Source organism: Carettochelys insculpta, chromosome 3 (genome assembly GCF_033958435.1).
Source record: "Carettochelys insculpta isolate YL-2023 chromosome 3, ASM3395843v1, whole genome shotgun sequence".
Lineage (NCBI taxonomy): Eukaryota > Metazoa > Chordata > Testudines > Carettochelyidae > Carettochelys > Carettochelys insculpta.
Window position 1 is genome coordinate 69,087,201 of NC_134139.1, and position 20,081 is coordinate 69,107,281.

The window sequence follows — 20,081 nt, forward strand, 5'->3', positions numbered from 1 at the left end:
AACTGAATGCCCAGTCAAACTATACCTCCATTATAGAGCAGGGTAGTGACCTGATGAGACAGACTGGTCTGTGTTTTTAGGCCTTCACATGAAGCAAATGTAGGGGTAGGAGAGACATTGTTATCCTCCATGCTCCCTTTCCAACCCAGGCTGCATTCTAGAAGGGGACAGGCCCCAGAGTCACCAAGCTTGTCCTTACCTCTTCCTCTCATGGATTGTTTCCCCTTCTCATATGCTCACCAGCAGTCAGGCTGGGGCCGGGGGAGATAATTTTGAGCTTCAGATGAAAGTACAAGAAGTGATGTTCACATCTTTGTCTTTAGAAGGATGTTGGAAGATTGGAAGATTTCTGTTTGATGAATTTAGGATTTTTTCCTCTATGCTGCCAGTATGTTATTGTTTTTTATTACGCTTGATAGCTGTACAAATACTCAGAGGATTAACCATTAGGCAAGTAATAAAAATACTAATACAATAAACAAATAAAAATAGCATAAATTATGCTCTGCTTTTTCACAGAAATAAAACTGTAAACACATTGTCAAAAACTTTAGGTATCCAGGTTGTATAGCAGGGTGAAATAATTCAGTTTATAGTACTTCTGTAATAAAAGCAGCGATCTGTGCCTGTAGTCCCTCTGTTTTATTTTGAATGAGTGCTTTGAAAGATAACAGCACCAAGGGAAATCAGCCAGTTTAGAATCAGGTCATCTGGTGAGAATGAAGCAATTGGTTTTGTTTCTCGAATTTTATTTTTTAATTCAGTGATGCTTATAATGCACCCATTTGATGTGGCATCTATAGCTGGGATAAACATGGTGAATTGCTGGTAATTTATATCTAGAACTTTCCAGAGAATGACAGTTTGTTCATGTGAAATATTCTTTATTATATTATACTTTGCCTTTTTCAGTAAGTTGCGTGCAATGCAGGAGAAAATAACTTGCTGTTTAAGAGGCATGATTTGATAAAGGTTATATAACAGTATGCTGAAATTTCATAGTACATGATCTGATATCTGATTTCTTCTCAAGTCTCATATATTGACTATGTAAGAAATTATTTTGGAGACAGTTGTTTAGTCACACAGCAGTCTGATATTGCCTCTCCAATCCCTTAGCCTAAGTCTATACTAAGGTAATAAGTCAATTTTAGATATCCAGTGCTAGCGACTCCATTTGCATACCTAGAATCAACATATTGGAAATTGACTTATTTCCCTAGAATAGACCTGGCCTCTGTTACAGCACTGGGATATTTATTTGACAGAAACATTTAAAGGCTTCTGACAGCAGTGACAAAACTCTTCGCATTTTCTCTCATCCTTTTGCAGAGAATAACAACAGAATAACGACCATAACATTACACATAAACATATCAAGAAAGGTTACCAGCTGGGTCCCAAATATTAAATTGAATAAAATCAGTACAGTATATCATTTAAAAGACTCCATCCTGGGTTGTATTAAGAAAAATTTGTAACATTTCCCCTAGTAACTAATACAGGATTTAAGAGTCTTTAAATACAGAAAGTTCAGTGTTTTCTATAGTTGTTTTGAGAGTCTAAATTCAGCATTGTGTGGGTTTGAGCACCTGCCAAGAGCATAAACCATGCCGTGACAAATGGGAAAAAGGCAAATCTTTTAATCTGTATGCCTCCAACAATTCTCAGCACTCTTACTCATAAGCAGCACATATCACCACTCTCTCTAGCTGCTATGTAGCCTTCATTAGCATCATGACCTGGGTTGTTTTTATGTAACATTTTCTGTATCAAGATTTTCAATGTTTTAAAATTTAAGAAGGAAAACATCATATTTGTACAAAGAAAACTGTTGCCCCGCCCCCCACAGTTATAACACTAGGTGCCTTTTGCTAGTAAAATATTGCCCAGGATTTTCAGCACAGATGCCTGCTTTCAATGTGCACCAGTCAGGCTATAGAGGTACAATGTTAAATGTCTGTGAGACCCTGAGGAGAAGGGTCTGGTCCAGTCCACACTGAAAACAGCAGAAAGCCTAGAAATGGGATTGTGATGTGTTTGTCCTTAGGAAATAAAAAGCGTAGGGTACTGTGTAGAGCCAGCTAGTGATCCCAGGAAAGACTGAACAGGATTATAGTGAGTAATTACAATTAGGATGAACATGGTTTCCAATTCTCCTGTTACAGCTAGATGATCAGTGACTTCTGCCCTGGATAAAAGATGAATATTAGCAGCTGGCTGTGTGGGAGAATTTCACCAATTTGAATGCACTGATGTATTCATAGCAGCAGAGCTCAGTTATTTCATAGAGTTTGAGCTCTGTGCTGAGACAGGATCTGGGTGGTGGCTTTGTGTGTAACAGAAGTAAAAATAAACACTTGTTTACTGTAATAGCAGCCCTATGGCTTCCCTATAATTTGGATGAAGCATTTCAAGTTGCTTTTAGAAAGCCTTCTCTTATTTTGCCTTTATGGATATGTAGCACATTGATAGTGGATGCTTAGAAATGGAGAGATATCGCAAACAGGTTAAGACCTCCTGTCCTTCTCTTCTGCTAAGTATGCACTGGCGTGGGACTCAATAGTGAGCTGCCATCATGTGCACACAGTAGAATAAAGGGATGTAACAATGCCCCTTGCTTTCTTATGCAGACTACCTAAACCACTGGTCTGTGTGACGGTAGGAAAGCATCTTCCAGGGGATACTACTCACTCCTGTGTAGGCGGGAAGGGACAGGAAGGGGTTTGAATGGAGTCTTATCTATGATGAAACATTATTTAGGTTGCAGAGTCAAACAAGGTTAGGAAATGCCAGATTTAAGGTTGTCTGTGCATATGCATTATGTTACTCAGTTACATGACCATATAGTATTTTTTGTGTGGATGATTTTCCTGGCATGGACCCAATTAAGGCTTCAGTGTACAGTAATCAATGTTCTTGGGAATGGTGTGTATTTTGTGCAGGGCTCTGATCAGAATGGTTCAGAAGATATTTTTTCTCTTGCTGGTGTTGTATAGAAAAGTGACTTTGTGTCAGTTTCTGATTGATGATTGGGGTTAATCTGAACGATTCTTCAAAACTTGGTTGGTTTGTTTTTTTCTTTTGATTTTTTGTAGTAGATTTTACCTTGAAATATGTATGCACAGTTCCTACTAACTTTCATGGGAAATGTGTACGTGTAATTAGGGGAAGACCCTGGCCAAGTCAATTGAATTAGACCCATGACTTCTGCATACGTTTTTCTAATTACTATGTTTTATTAATTGCTTGTAGAATCTGTATTTAATGAGCTAAAATAGCAGCAAGTATACACAAACCCTTATTATACTGTGGTAGCATACCATAATTAATAGGAGCTGAACACTGTATTCCAGACTTTTCATTTGAACTATTTATAATTTAGCAGTGTATTTTGTTTGGATTTCAAAATTTCATCATTGTTTTCAGTCAAAAGATTTCTTTTTAAAAAAGTTTAGTCAAAATCCCTTTTAGCTTTTTCAACTATATAAGTATAAAAAAGAGAGAATTTTAAACTAATTTTGAAAGTTCAGAGTTAATATGTCTTTTCTTCAGTGAGCGAGTAACTCTTTTTGCTAAATTTTCAAAATGTGGCATGAAACAGAAAAGTTATGACTATCTGGCTATGTCTATAGTTACAAAAACTTCAAAATGGCCATGCTAATGGCCAAATCAAAGAATACTAATGAGGTGCTGAAATGAATATTCAGCACCTCATTAGCATGCTGCTGGGAAGTGCTGCGGTTCACTTGCCTGCAGCTCATCTACATGGGGGTCCTTTTTGAAAGGACCCTGCCAACATAGAAATCCCCTTATTCCTATCAGGTGATGTTGGCAGGGTCCTTTTGAAAAGGACCTCCATGTAGACAAGCCGCAGGCAAGCGAACTGTACCTCATTAGTATTCATTTCAGCCCCTCATTAGTATTATTCGATTTGGCCATTAGCATGGCCATTTCAAAGTTTTTTGTAAGAGTAGACATGGCTTCTAAGTAAGAAACATTAAGCATGCACAACTTGTCATTTTTATTACTATTTTAATTGTGCATAGTCAAGAGCAGCAGGAAAAAAAGATAGGGCTTATATCAACTCTTTTTGTACTATACCTGAATACCTCCCTAATTGTTCAGGACAAAATAAATCCTTTCTTCTGTTTTGTTTAAACCAAGGGCATTTAATGCTAAATTACTAATGCAGTATTAAGAGCTGAGGCCATATTTTCTCAGTTATACCCATACAACACCACTAACCACAGTCTGGAATACATGAGAAGCAAATATGATCTTTAAAATTGTTTTTCAGGAAAGGTATTTAGACAGTTTGCAGCATGGTTGTGGACTAACTCCTGTTTACTGACTCTCCAATACTAGTTTGCTTTTATATGTCTTTTGTTTATTACTGTGTGATTTGAACAGCTCTTTTTTTTTAAATGAATTTTGCTTTCCTTTACTATTCTTCGCAGGGTCAACGTCTTTTTGAAAAATTACTAGAACTGGCATCTCGAAATATTGAGATAAAACTCGTGAGCGATAAACTACCCAGCGAAACAAAGGTATTAAAGGACTTGAAAACAAAGGGTAAGGCCAAGGTCTTTACGTTATTATACCATTGACTGCTATATTACTATAACTCTCTTCATTTCTTTCACTTAAAATTCTGTTACTTCATAGACACAAGTGAACTATGTATAAAATGAAACCTATTAGTTTAACGGTGATACCCTATAATTCTTCAGCTTACCTTGGCTCAGTTTTCAGTCATATTCCAAAAATTATTTTATTGCTTTTAGTGGAGAAGACATTAGCAGATTGTAAGTGGTAAAAAGGAAGCCATCTGATTATAATTTTAAACCATGATGACCATGCTAATGGTAGGCGATACAACCTGAAAGAATTATTGCGCTCTGAATGAGATCTTCTTCTCTTTTGAGAAGTGGTGAAACAAATAAAATAACATGTCAATGGTATTGACGTAACTTTTACCCAATCCTGCCATCAATTTATATGCAAAATCCCAGTGACTTTGGTGGGTATTCACCACGCAATTGATGACAGGGTTCAAGCCTGTTCTATGATGAGTGACTGTTTGTTATCTGATTTCTCGATCTCTCTCTCTCTCTCTCTTTTTCTTTTTTGCTAACTGCCATGTATGTTACAATGATCTCTCACATATGTATTGTGCATTTCACTGAGGGTATGTCTGCGCAGCAAAGCTATTTCAAAATAAGCTACTCTGTAAGAGATATTCAAAAATACCTTATTTCAAAATAATGCAGCTACACACAAAATGCATATTGAAATAGCATGTCTACACACAATAGAGCCTATTTTGAAATAGAGCCATTGAACGCACTTTGGCTTATTTTGAAAGATGTACTCTTCCCTGTCAACATGCCATATATTTTGAAATAGCTATTTTGAAATATGCGCTATTCCTCATGGAGTGAGGTTTACCTATTTCAAAATAAGCCAACCGCTATTTCAAAACTATTTCAAAATAGTGATTGTGTTGTGTAGATGCTCACAAAGTTATTTTGAAATAGGGGCTTTGATTTCAGAATAACTGCTGTGTAAACGTACTCTGAGATGCATTCTAAAGCACTTTAGAAGTTGAAAAGTACATTGTCGTGCCTTATATCTGCCAGTTTCAAAAATGTAAGTTAAATGTAGCTTCAGGTGCTATACCTGTTTCTAAGGCCCTGCTGACCTATGAGCTTTCACACTCACTGTTTTGTGTTTTTACAAAATGTTATAAGTAACCTAGCAGGGGCAGCTTGCTGACTATTCATGAAAAATAATGAAATTGACTATATGGAAAATATCAAATGTACAAATAAATGATAAAAATAGACAGTGTTCTTAAATCGCTCTGTTGGAGTAATCTTTGGAAAAAAAGCAGTCATGTAGCACTTTAAAGACTAACAAAATAATTTATTAGATGATTATCAAGATGATCTGAAGAAGTTGTTCTGTCCCATGAAAGCTCATCACTAAATTATTTTGTTAGTCTTTAAAGTGCTACATGACTGTTTTTTGTTTTGATAGAATACAGACTAACACAGCTATCTCTCTGTAGTCATCTTTGGTGATACCTGAAGCAAGATTAGAAGAGTGATGTAAAAAAATCTGCTAAAAGTGGTGTGTTTTGAAATTTTAGATATAAAATGGCATAACAAACTCTATGAATTCTGTCATCCATCTCTGAAATACAGAAACCAACAGTTGCTCAAGGCACCAATTCAGCAAAGTCCTTGAGCATATGATTAACTTAAGCATGGACATTAGACTATCTCTATATCTAATAGAACAGCAGTATTTTATACTTGCCTAAGAAAATAAATGAAAAAACTCTTTTTAACTGTGTGGCCAGTTTGGGCTCCTGAAGGCTTCTTCCTCTTCCGGGTCAATGGGCTGCCACTCTGTCCCCGCACCATGGGCACCCCAACAACTCCCAAGGCATTAGTTTGGGGGTTTTCACCTTGTCTCAGGGGGGTGAGAGGTCACAGTCAAAGTCCAGCCTTGCTTCAGATGGGCACTTGGGAAATTTAGCTCACGTCTGGGCCTAGACCTAGGTCAGGGTGACAGCAAGCCCACAGTCTTAGAAGGCCCCTGGCCCTAGCTCAGGGTGGGGCGGTAGACAGACAAAAGGAGCCCACGCCCTGGTGCAAGACAGGGCAGGCTCAGGCCCTGGTGCAGGATGGGGTGATAACCCGACCAGTCTCTAGAAGGTCCAGGCCCTCTCTCAGGGTGGGGCAGCACACAAACAGAAGAACTCAAGCCCTGGTGCAAAGTGGGGCAGCAAACAACACTCTTAGAATGCCCAGGCCCTAGCACAGGGCAGGGTGACAAACAGCAAAAGGGAGCATAAGCCCTGGTGCAGGGTGGGGCTGGGGCAGGCCCAGGTCCTTGTGCAGGGCAGGGCAACAAAACCAACAGTTCATAGAAGTACCAGGCACTAGCTCAAGGCAGGGCAGCAGAACAACCAAAAGAGCCCAGGCTGTGTGCAAGGCAGGGCAAGCCCAGGCCCTTGTGCAGATCAGGGCATCAAGGAAACTCTTCTCAGGAGGGTCCAGCCCTAGCTCGGGGTGGGGCAGGACATCAACAGCTCTCAGACTGCCCAGGCCCTAGCTCAGGGCAGGGCGGCAAACAGTTCAGGTTGCCTCCTCACTCGGGAGACTTCAGGCATTTTGCCTGCCTTGGCAAAGTTTGGGGAGACTGCCACCTGGCCCTGCCCACTCCACCTTGTCTCGGCCCAGGGGCCCTGGTCACAGCAGCATGGTCTGCTGTGCAGGTCAGCAGGAAATCCAGCCCACAACACACAGACCAGAGGCCCTTTAACAGTCGTTTTACCACTTGGGCCACTCCCGGTCTCTGTCCCCCACAGCACATATCCAGTGTCTGGCCAACTTCTCGGGACTCACAAGGTTCCAGGTCTGGCTGGGTCTGGATTGCCTGATCCTGGCCTCTGCGACCTACTGGCTCCGCTGCCTCAGGCTGGCTCAGGGTGCAGGCTGAGGCCAGTCCACAGGTCAGTCCTCTAGTTCCATCTGGTCTTCTTCAGCATGCAGGTTCTAGTGCAGTCCCCAGGGCATCAGGATCAGCAAGGGCCTAGGTGGCCCAATCCAGGTATTGACCTCACTCAGACAGTCCTCAGCCTCCCAAGCTGGGAGTCCAGAGCCGTCCTCCGGTTCCCCTGGAGGCTGGCCCCCGGCAGAGTCCTCAGGCTGCCAGGCAAGGAGCACAGAGCCATCCTCTGGCCCTTCTGGAGACTCAGTCTGGACTTAGTCCTCAGGCTGGTCTTTTAGAGTCCTGGCCCCACCTCCTGACTTCCGGTCAGGTGACTGGGAGGGGCCAGGCTCAATACAAAATGACTTGCGGAAGGGTTCCCCCCTTCCAGGTAGTGGGGTGGCCACTCTTCCCCACTACAAACTGAAAACTGTTAACTTGTATTTCATGAAGTTTCCTTTAATTTGATTATTAGCTATGGAACAAGAAAAATATAAATGAAATTCTTGCTTTGTTAAAGAGATCACCTTTAATCTATTCTGAAGTCTGATTACAATATGACAGCAATTGCGTCATATTGCGTACGTGTCACATTACGCTTCTGGCAATATCAGGCTATTGGCTATTTTTGTTGTAGTCCACAGGTGATATTTATTCTCTTGTGACTGTGAGAAGAATCTGGATGTCACTCAGTATGAGACTCAGATGTTTTGTTTGCAGCTAGTGAATCAATGGCATTTCTCTTCTCACAGACTGAGAAAGGGGCATATCATGTATTGCAGCCAACATAGCCACAGTAACTTGAATGGCAAGAGGAGCTAGCCACCCTGGCTCATCTTCATCCATGATATACACATACCTCCTAATACTGGAAGGGATCTGGAGAGATCATTGAGTCCAGTCCCCTTCCCTCACAGCAAGAGTATATGCGAGGTACATGTCTAAGAAAGTTAGTCTGTCCTGCTGCTCATGGTGTGGTCACCACACCCTATTTATAGCATACTAGCTCAGTCAGCGCTACCACAGATATGTGTTCTCAAACTGGGAATTCCTCTTCTCTCCCCACACCCCCTGTGTGCCTCAAAGTGTAGCTATACCCTTAGAGAGAATGAGTTAATTTCTCCGTGGTTAGACTGTCTTAGACTTTTCAAGACAGTCAGTTACAGAGATGGAATCCTTGTATTTACATTAAAGTTTTGGCATAATTTGCCAAGAACATATGTTTTCTACATTGCTCCACCCAATTATATTTGCAACAAGCCCCTGGTGAGTAGACTGAAGGGTCCAGAGTTGTATCTAGACCTACGATTTTACTAATTAAATTTGTTTAAGTTTTGCTTTGGGGCCACTGCTATTGATGTTGGCACACATTCACCAGCACTGTGAAAGAATATATTCGAAGGCCAGAAGGGACCACTGTGATCATCTGCTCTGACCTCCTGTCTTGCTATAGAGTGCCCTGTGCTAATGCTTCTTTGATAAAGCACATCTTAAAAGAAAAACTTGCAATCTTGGTTTTAAAATGGACCAGGGTGGAGAGTAAACCATGACCATTTGGTGAATGATGATGATATATATTATTTTAAGGAATTAGATGGAGTCTGTGGCAAAAGCATTCTTTTGGTGGCTTATTTTCTACGTCACCAGGCAATATTAGAATTTAACATCAAAACTGGGTCTAAAACAAAAAGCAGTCATGTAGCACTTTAAAGACTAACAAAATAATTGAGAATTTCACGTAGCTCATGGATCTCCATTCGAAATGGCAGAATGTAATGCCTTGCATGTTGGATAGCAACAGAGAGATAGCTGTGTTAAAGTGCTACATGACTGCTTTTTTGTTTTGATAGAATACAGACTAACCTGGCTATCTCCCTGATGCTATTCAACAAAACTGGGACTGTAAGCTTTAAATGAGCAATAGAAAACTTCAACAAGGAACGTAATCACATTTGCAGTAATGATTTCTTTCAACTCATAGAATCCAATCAGGCTTGCAAACTTTTTCAGTCTAAAGATTTTATAACTTTGGTAGTTTCAGTTTCCTTTGTCTTGCCTGTTTCTGGGACAGGAATTTTAAAGCATGCAAGTGGTTTTTTGGGTATGTCAGTTGAAACTGTTCTAAATTGTAAAGATTTACACTGAATCCAAGAAAGTCACCAGTATCTGATCATTTTTCTGTATCAGACCACTGCCCAGTGCCTGATGTTTTGTAACTGAGGAAGGTGGACATATCAAGTTTTTGTCTGTCCATTTCCTGTAATGAAATCTGTTTTCCTTATTTCGTGTTTTAGTTTGTTTATTTCTGCTATGTTTCAATATTTCTGTAGAAATGTCTTGATCATTCTGTGGATGGTTTCCAAATGTGCTATTTGGCTATATTGCTATTGTGTCTGAGCTAAATTTTTTCTCCTGGAAGCTCGGAAACTCATTTCCCTCTAATTGTTGTCTCCTTGGCTACATCTATACTACAGCAATGTTTTGAAAGAAGATTTTCCAGACAGGATCTTCTGGAAAGCCGTCTTTTGAAAGATCGCATGCACACAATAAGTGGATTGAAAGATCAATCCGCTGTTTTGAAACAGAGCGGCCACAGAGCTCTGGCTGCTTTTTTGAAAGATCAGGGCAGGAAATGCAGTGGATGGCAAGCCCTTCCAGGAGCTCTAGCCATGTGTTCCTCCCTCCCACCCACACACAAACGCTGAGACCTGCCTTGCTGCACACAGCACAGCAGAGCCCATGCATGGTCTTGAAGCTCACAGCTGAGAGCCTTGGACTAACAGCAGCTCCAGACCTCCAGGCTCATGAGCTGTTGGCCACCATCCTTGCAGCTGCCCTCCACTTTGTCTGGTGGCCAAGACCTGGCGCCGAGGCTCACAACCCACCACGGCCCCCCACGCAAGCTAGCCAATGCCTCTGGAGCTATCCGACCAACTCCAGCTGGTGGAACCTGCTGGTACTGGCTGAATGGGACAAGGCATAGTGGCTGCAGAATTTCTGCATGTGGAAAGAAACATTCATGGAGCATTGCAGCTGGGTCACCTCTACCCTCTAATGCCAGGACACCCATATGCAGCCCCCCGACCATGGAGAGGCACATGGCCATTACCATTTGGAAGTTCACCACCCTGGACAGCTAACTCTCCATTGGGCAGCAGTTCAGGGTGGGCAAGTTGACCAGCGGGGCTCTCCTCCTCGAAGTAAGGCATGCTCTGCTTGCTGGCCCAGCATGGGGAGGGGGCATGGATGAGGGGGCTGCCAGGCAAGGGGGATCCTCGGGGGCCAGGGCCAGGGGTGCAAGGGAGTGGGTCAGGGAGGGAGGCTGAGCCCTGGGGGACCATGATGCCCCTGTCTTACACAGGCCCACTGCTGGAGGGCAGCCTTGTGGGGGTGGGGGTGCCCAGAGGGCCCAAGGGGAAAGAGGACCAGGAGGTGAGTGGGGAGCCCGCCGGGGCCAGGAACACCCCTTCATGCTCTCACGAGCGCGCTTGCTCTCTGTCCCCTGCAGGTCACGACAACAATCAATGAACTGCTGCTGTGGAGGGTAGTTCGCAGCAGGGACCTGGATGCAGCAGTCCGAGTTTGCCACCCTCAGCTTCCCCCACTGCTTTGGTGCAAGTGATGGCATGCACATTGCCATCTGAGCCCCGAACCACAGTGCCAGTCACTACAGCAACCAGAAGGGCTACCATTTGGTGGTACTGCAGGCCCTGGTGGACCATAGGAGCCAGTTCATGGACATTTACATGAGCTATCCAGGCCGGGCCTATGAGCGCCGGTCTTGCACGATTCCTTAATGCTGGAGGATGGAGGAGGGGACCTACGTACCCCAGTGGGAGCTCATGCTCAGGGATGTCACCAAGCTGCTGTGTATGGTGGATGACTCAGCCTACTCCGGGCAGCTCTGGCTCATGCAGCCATACACAGGCCACCCCAATCCCACCCAGGAGCTGTTCAACAACCATCTCAACTGGGAATCGCTATCTGGTAGCGTGTGTCTTTGGCTGCCTGAAGGGGCGATTCAGTTGCCTCCTCACGTGCCTGGATGTTGGAGTGCACAACATCCCCCAGGTTGTGGAGGCATGCTGTACCCTCCACAACCTCATGGAAGCCAAGGAGGAGACCTTTCTCATGGAGTGGATGGCTAGGCTGGCCCTGGGTATGACCAGCCCATTGTGGCCGCCTGACTGTCATGCCCACTGTGACAGGCTCTGGATCCAGGAAGCCCTTTAGGAGGCTTTTGCCCACAGGGCCCAGTGACCCTCCCTTGGGTACCCTCCACAGGCTCATCCAGCCCACAGCCCTGGGGGCCAAAGGGGTGTCTGTGCAGACAGCCCAGATTATGCATTTCATAGAATCATAGGGCTGGAAGGGACCTCAGGAGGTCATCTAGTCCAGCCCCCTGCATCAATCAGGATCAAACTCAACTAAGTCATCCCAGTCACGACCTTGTCAAGCTGGGGCTTAAAAAACTTCTAGGGATGGAGAATCCACAACCTCTCTGGGTAATGCATTCCATCGCTTCACCGCTCTTCTGGTGAAGTAGTTTTTCCTAATATCCAACCTATTCCTCTCCTTCTGTAACGTCAGACTATTGCTCCTTGTTCTGCCATCTGTCACCTCTGAGCTCCAGCCCCTTAATCATTTTTGTTGCCCTCCACTGAACCTGCCCCAGCACATCCACATCCTTTTTATACTGAGAGACCCAAAACTGGACACAATATTCCAGATGGGGCCTCACCATGGGGCCTCACCAAAATAGATGGAAACAACAGCTTCTCTAGATCTGTTTGCAATGATCCTCCTAATGCATCCTAATATGCCATTAGCTTTCTTGGCTACAAGGGCACACTGTTTACTTATATCTAGCCTTTCATCCACCATAACCTGTAGGTCCCTTTCCACTGTACTTCTGCTGAGCCAATCAGTCCACAGCCTATAAGAATGCTTGGGATTCTTCTGTCCCAAGTGCAGGACTCTACACTTCTCCTTGTTGAAGCACATCAGATTACTTTTGGCCCAATCCTCCAATTTATCCAAGTCAAATGGTACTGTAACAGGTGAACATTATCTGCCAATATCTCATATGTAAAACAGGGTAAAATGAAGGTCAAAGGGACATATATGAAAGTGGGGGCCATGTCAGCACCACTAGTGATGTTGTTGTGTTCTCCCTGAAATCTTCCACTCCTTGGCTGTGTCTACACTAACCAAAAACTTCGAAATGGCTGAAATACATATTCAGCGCCTCATTAGCATGTGGGCAGCTGCGGCACCTCGAAATTGATGCAGCTCACCGCCACGCAGCTTGTCCAGACGGGGCTTCTTTTCTAAAGGACCCAGGCTACTTCGAAGTACCCTTATTCCTATGAGCAGATAGGAATAAGGGGACTTCGAAGTTGCCGGGGTCCTTTCAAAAAGGAGCCCCGTCTGGACGAGCCGCATGGTGGTGAGCCGCGTCAATTTCGAAGTGCCGTGGCCACCCACATGCTAATGAGTCGCTGAATATATATTTCAGCGCTTCATTAGTAAACTTCGAAATGGCTATTTGCATGGCCATTTCGAAGTTTTTGGCTAGTGTAGACACGGCCCTTGTGTTTAATTATGTTCCCGTCTTTTTCCCTCGGCCATGTACGTATCTTGTTCCCCAGTTAGCAGTTTGTTTTGTCAGTTACTTCATGCATGGAATCTAAATTGTTTGCTAATTACGATCTCATTTTGGCTGATAGTGACTTTTAATGCTTTTTAAAAGACAGTGTTGGATTTTCTTGCTTAGTTGGTCTTACTTTTTTTTTCCCCCTGGTTTATTTCTCATTTCCCCCTTTTTACAATATCATTTTTTCATTATTCATTATTTACATATTCATTTTTGTACTTATTTATTTTGATTGCAGGTATAAAAGGACTAGGGAGCACAGAAATGGATTACAAAAACAAACTAAATAGCAGCTGACTTCTTACAACAGCCAGCACAGATAGTTTGCTAGGTATCATGGCTCTAATGAGAGTTGGAAATAAGATCCTTGTGCTAAGATGCTTACAATATAAGGTTAGCTCCTGCCCTCCTTCCACACCTGAATAGCCCTGTTGTAATCATGGGAACTAAACACTTGAGGAAGATTGCACGCACTCTATGATAAACCCACACTGCAGGGACACAAAGGGGACAGATTGATCCTATTGGCTGTTTCTACACATGCCACTTTCTCAGAAAGTGGCATGCTGATAAATGGCCCAAAATATGCTAATGAGGTGCGGATGTAAATTCCCGGTGCCTCATTAGCATTAGCCTCACATGATTTGGAGTCTGGAAGATGCTCTTCCAGACTTCAAAACTATGTGTAGAAGTGTGGCCCCTGGGGGATCTTCCGGAAGGAAGTCTTCCTTCCGGAGGCCCCTTCTTCCTGAAAATTTTTGGGAAGAAGGGGCCTCTGGAAGGAGGACTTCCTTCCAGAAGATTCCCCAGTGGGCTGTGCTTCTACATGCTGTTTTGAAGTCTGGAAGAGCTTCCTTCAGAGAAAGTGGCATGTGTAGAAACGGCCATTGCGGGGAATGGTGGAAATAAAGAAGAAGGAGAAAGGGGAGAGGGCAAGAGAGACATCTGTGTGCTTTTTGTTTGTTTATGCAGTTATAAAATCATAGAACACTAGAACTGGAAGAAACCTTCAGAGGTCATGGAGCCCAGTCCCTTGTACTCACAGCAGGACCAGGCACCATCTAGATCATCCCTGACAGATGTTTATCTAAACCTGTTCTTAAATATTTCCAATAATGAAGATTCCACAACCTCCCTCAGCAATGTATTCCCATGCTTAACTACCTTACAGGAAGTTTTTCCCAGTGACTAATCTAACCATCCCTGGCTGCACTTAAAGCTCATCGCTTCTCATCCTACCCTCGGAGGTTAAGGAGAATATTTCTGTTCCCTTGTTCTTGTGACAATCTTTTAGGTACCTGAAAGCTGTTATCATGTCCCCTCTGAATCTTTTCTTTTCAAAATTAAACAAGCCTAATTCTTTCAGTCATCCTTTATAGATCATGGTTTCTAGACCTTTAATCATTTTCCTGCTCTTTTCTGGACCTTCTCGAGTTTCTCTGCACTTTTCTTGAAATGTGGTGCCCAGAACTGGACTCAGTACTCCAGTTAGGGCCTAATCAGTGCACAGTAGAGCACAGTTACTGTTACAGATACTTCAAGTGGACATAAGTGTGGGGCAGAGGGCTTAAGAAGTATACTTCTGACTTTTTAATTTTCCAGTTATTACTTAAATTATAGTGTACTTGAAATCACAAATACCATTTACATTTATTATTTAAACTCTTTATTTTTGTTTTAAATATTTGACATTTTTACCAATACCACTCAACAGAATCAAGCACTTTCAAGTGACTATGAATCATATCTCACAAGTGTGAAAGATCCGTAAACATTGTCTTAATATAGAAATAGATAGTCTGACAAACAGATATTTCCAGAGCTGTAGGAATAGTGCGAGCAGCTGAACCAGACACTTAATGGCCCAAGTGTATTGTAGGCTTGTGAAGGCTCCCAAATATTTTGGCTAGTATTGAAATATTTAAATAAATTAAATGAATGGTTGTTTACATAAGATATTATATAGTTAGGATAGGGTTTTCACTAGTATCGCACATTAAAACTGGAAGGAAAACAACTTTCTGATCCAAAATCAGACCAAAAAGCTGAAATCTCAGGAAAAAAACCTCCCTGTGAACCAAAAATCTAAAAACAAAACAAAACAAAACAAAACCCCGCCTAGTTTGGCTCAATTAAAACACTTTGTTTTGATGATTTCAGAAATCTTTACTTATAGTTCAACCTTTTTTATTCTCTTGGTCTCTCTTTTTAACAATTTTTAATTATAAATTAACTTTCATATTGGAACATTAAATCTTTTTGAACCCAGAACCCTTCATTCTGAAAACATCAAAACCAGCTAGCCAAACAAGTTTGAAACTTTTTTCTAAACAGAAAACTAATTTAAAATGACTATTTCCTGAAAAAAAATGTTTTGAGTGAATTGTTATTTTTCAACAAATATTTCTTCGAATAAACCTCAACCACCTCTACCCTCTTTAGCATTGGCCTGGCTTTTCTGCTTTTCAAGTCAATGGGCAAAAGTATTTAGCATTGACTTAATTGTAGTCTTGTTTATGTTTAGTGCTGAGCACTTTGAAAATCCTGTAGGAAATGTCAAGTAACATTCTGAGCTCTTAGTAAGAAGCTACGACAGCACTTCTCCAGGGTGTGCATGGTCTTAGCACTGCCTTTCATTGAGGTTGTGAACTACTGAGCTATGGAATTAATTAACAATACTGAAAGAATGAAACCGTTTTTGCCTTGCCTTCTGTATGCTCAGTTTCTTGTCATCCCATAGCGTGGAGTGGAGCACAAGTAAACCATGTGACTTGTTTCTACTGTTGAACTGCAGCTTCTGTAGTATGTGAATAGTGTACAACAGTTGTGCTGTAGTGTTGACTATAGCAATAATGTCATGTCTAGAGTACTGCTTACACTGCAGAAACAGCCTTGTTAAACATTATTGTTTCTTTGCTAACGATAGTCAAGAGCAAAGGGAGAGTTCATGTTTGACAGCTGGTGCCTAATGAAATCAATGGCAAAGCTTCCTTTGACTTCACTGATTTTAGAGGTTCAGGATTAGGGCCCTAATGTCAGCAGTGATCAGTTTCTGTAGTATAAGCAATACACAAAGTGTAAGGTAAAGCATGAAAGTTTAATATTAAAGTAAAAATCCTGAATATACGTTCCCTATAAAATAGCTGAGCCAGGCAATGCCTACAAACTAAAACGTTCTGTAGAAGTAGAGGTGTGAAGGCAAGTGTGTTCAGTTCTTATATTTCTCAGGCATCCACAATAAATGTGAAACACATATGAATTGAGTTGATCATAGCTGTGTCTACACGTGCACGCTACTTCGAAGTAGCGGCACTAACTTCAAAATAGCGCCCGTCGCAGCTACACGAGTTGGGCGCTATTTCGAAGTTAACTTCAACGTTAGGCGGCGAGACGTCAAAGTCGCTAACCCCATGAGGGGATAGGAATAGTGCCATACTTTGACGTTCAACGTCGAAGTAGGGACAGTGTAGACGATCCGCGTCCCGCAACGTCGAAATTGCCGGGTCCTCCATGGCGGCCATCAGCTGGGGGGTTGAGAGACGCTCTCTCCAGCCCCTCAGCTCACTGGTGGCCGCGTGGAGCGGCCCCTTAAGGGTCCCCTCCCCCTCCCTGACTCTGCAGGAAGCTGAGGCAACGTGCAGGCTGCAGCCTGCACACGCGGGCAGCCTGCAGCACCCTCAGCCACCCACCCAGCGGTGATGGCTAGCCGCCAGCGCCCCCAGGGAACCCCCCCAAGGGGAGCCAGGGCAGCCAGTCCAGCCAGAGGGCCAGCCAGTCTGGGAAGCGGCAGTGGGGCCCCTCCTGGACGGAGGCCGAGCTGCGGGACCTGCTGGGGCTCTGGAGCGAGGAGGAGGTGCTCCAGGTAATGGGGAGCAAGAGGCAGAACGCGGATGCGTTCGCTCGGCTGGCCGATGGCCTGGCTGCCCGGGGTCACCCTGCCTGCACTCCTGATCATGTGAGGAGTAAGGTGAAGGAGCTGTGGCACGGTTATGCCCAGACCCGGGATGCGGCCAGCTGATCTGGGGCCGCTCCCGTCACTTGCCCCTTTTACAGGGAGCTCAGGGACATCCTGGGCTCCCGGCACACCTCCTCCCCTCTGGCCACCCTTGACACCTCAGCTGACGAGCCCCAGCAGGCCCTGCAGCCGGAGTCCGCCCCGGAGGCAAGCCCCGCACCCCAGGGGCACCCCCCAGAGGCCACCCCCGGGGCATCGCGGCAGGAGGAGGAGGAGGAAGAGGAGGGGGGCTCCTCCTCCGCAGAATCCAGCCTGCAGATCCTCCTCCTGCCATCCCGGAGCAGCAGCAGGGCCTCCGACCCCCGGGGATCTCCGGACCGTGGGAGCGGACCGACAGGTAGGTACCCCTCTCTGGTGGACACCCCTGGGCTTGAGGGGCGGGGGTAACAGAGATGTGTCCAGGGCCCCCCACATGCTCACATGGCCATGGCCCCAAGGACACCAGGGCCATGGCCCTCACAGCACTGCAGCCATCAGCCCCTGCCCCCCGCCACCCTGCATGACAGTGCCATGCCCCATCCCCGGGCCAGGGGGGAGCGGAACCTCAAGGGGCCCCCGGGCGGAGTGGGTGGGACACCCCGCAGCAGCAGCATGTGATGGAGTGGGGGGAGTGCCAAAGGGAGACTCAGGCTACATATGAGCCACAAGAGCCGAAGAGCTCCCAGGGCCAAAGGAGGATCCTGGCGCTACAGCTGGCAGGTGACACCTCTGCCCTGAACAAAGAGGAGGGAGGAGCCGAGCTGGCTTGGAATTGGGGGGCGAGGGCGGGGGCCACAGGTAGAGGCTAGGGGAAGGGAGAGGTGGTAGGCAGCCAGCCTGAGGAGGGGGAAAGCTGCATCCCAGAGGGGCCCCCCTTGGGGTCTTCTCCCCACGACGGGTTGGAAGGACTGTCTCTTCCGACAGCTGGTGCTGTCACTCCTGCCAGAAACTGGCCATCTGTGGCCTAAGAAACCTCTCCTGCTCTCAGACCCTGCGGGGTGAAGTGAGAGTCGCTCCCACCAGGGGACGGGGTGCAGGGCAGGGGGAACCCTGAACCCCATCCATCACAGCAGCATCTCCCGGGGATGGGGATGGGGAACCTGCAGCACAGGGCGGGGTGGACAAAGGCCATGGCTCGGGGCCCACACTAACGCCTGTCTCCATTCTTCTTTCCCCCCTCCTCTCCTGTGTCCTGCACCTGCACCTGCACCATCAGAAGGACCGGAAGAGAGCACCGGTGAGGCCTCAGTTGTCCCGGAGAGCCCTCCGGGACCATCGCTCCAGGGCAGCCCCTCGGCTGAGGAATGACCGGCCCCGCGGAGGGCTAGAAGGCGGACCCCGCGCCTACTACCGCCGACGGCGACGGACCCCCAGCTGCTGGCCATCCTCTGCCGGCAGCTGGAGGTCTCGGAACAGCACCTCCAGCTGCAGGAGCGGGCGCTGGCCTGGTGCCAGGAGGCATGGGGGGCCTATATGCAGACATTTAACCGGCTGGTGGACTACCTGGCCCCCCATGCCGCGCCGGCCGACCCATCGCCCGCCCTGCCCGCTCCTGCAGCCCCACCACCAGCTGCTCCACCCGTCGCCGGCCTGTCCACCGTCGCCCCACCACCCACCCGTGAGGGCCAGAGCGCCGAAGGACCCCTGGAGCCACCTGAGACTCGCCGGCCCCGATACCTTCCGGTCCAGCCCGCTCCCACCCAGACGCGAACCAGGCTGCGAGCGCGGCGGGGTTTCCGGCCGGGCACACCCAGTGCCGGGCTATAGGGGCGAAGGGCCCGGGACGTGGCCCCCCCCTTGTATATATTTGGACCCTGTTTTTTTGGTCCCCCCGTTTGCCCCGTCCCCCCCATGTAAATAGTTCTCCCCTTTCTCCTCCCTGGTTTTCTTTTTATTATGTATGGCACACAGTTGTTTCTTTGGATTGTTTTATTTTTGTACATATTGCTTTGGTTGAACGTTTGTACCTAGTTTTCTGTTTGTGCTTCACATATTTATTTACACCCAAAAAAAAAGGTTCGGCCAGAAAAAAAAAAATTTACGTTCAGCCACAAGTTCGTGCTGTCATTTGTCCAGGACAAGTGGGGGGGGGGGGCGGTGGGGTGCTCCATGGTGTGGGCGTTGGGGCAGGAGTGTGGGGGAGGAAGGGGAGGGCAGTAGGGGGCCTGGGCAGAGTTCACCCCGCGGCCTGTTGGTCGAAGTGGGCTCGCAGGGCCTCCCGGACCCGGGTCCCCTCGGGGTCCACCTACCGACTGGGGGCAGCAGGTGGCTGGACGTGTGCCCTGCTGGCCTCCGCGGCCCAGCCCTGCAGAAAGGTCTCCCCCTTGCTCTCCACGGGGTTGTGCAGGGCGCAGCAGGCACCCACAATCTGGGGGATGTTGTTGGGGCCCGCATCCAGGCGGGTCAGGAGACATCTCCAGTGTCCCTTGAGGCGGCCAAATGAGCGCTCCACCACCTGGCGCGCACAGTTCAGGCGCTCGTTGAAGCGCTCCTGGCTAGCGGAGAGATGGCCCATGTAAGGGTGCATGAGCCACGGCCAGAGGGGGTATGCCGCATCTGCGATGACGCAGAAGGTCATGGTGGTGTCCCCCAGAGGGATCTCCCGCTGGGGGATGTAGGTCCCCGCCTCCAGCCGGCGGCACAGGCCCGAGTTCCGGAAAACCCGGGCGTCGTGGGTGCTGCCAGGCCAGCCCACGTAAATGTCCTGGAACCGTCCCCGGCTGTCCACCAAGGCCTGCAGGACGACAGAATGGTAGCCCTTGTGATTGAGGTATCGTCCGCCACTGTGATGCGGGGCGCGGATGGGGATGTGAGTCCCATCCAGAGCCCCGAAGCAGTTGGGGAAGCCCAGGGTGGCAAAGGCGGCGACGGTGGCATCTGGGTCCCCCAGCCTCACGAGCCTGTGCAGGAGCATGGCGTTGATGGCAC

The 20,081-nt window shown here is 46.5% G+C and overlaps 1 protein-coding gene across 2 annotated transcripts in view; it reads left to right on the forward strand.

Moving 5' to 3' along the window:
* PLD5 (phospholipase D family member 5) overlaps nt 1-20,081 on the forward strand; it is a 331,439-nt gene that overhangs the window by 199,451 nt on the left and 111,907 nt on the right. For both annotated transcript variants that reach the window (XM_074988635.1, XM_074988633.1), the window contains exon 4: nt 4,461-4,575. In XM_074988635.1, coding sequence (XP_074844736.1) covers nt 4,461-4,575 — 115 coding nt within the window. The remainder of the gene's footprint in view (nt 1-4,460; nt 4,576-20,081) is intronic.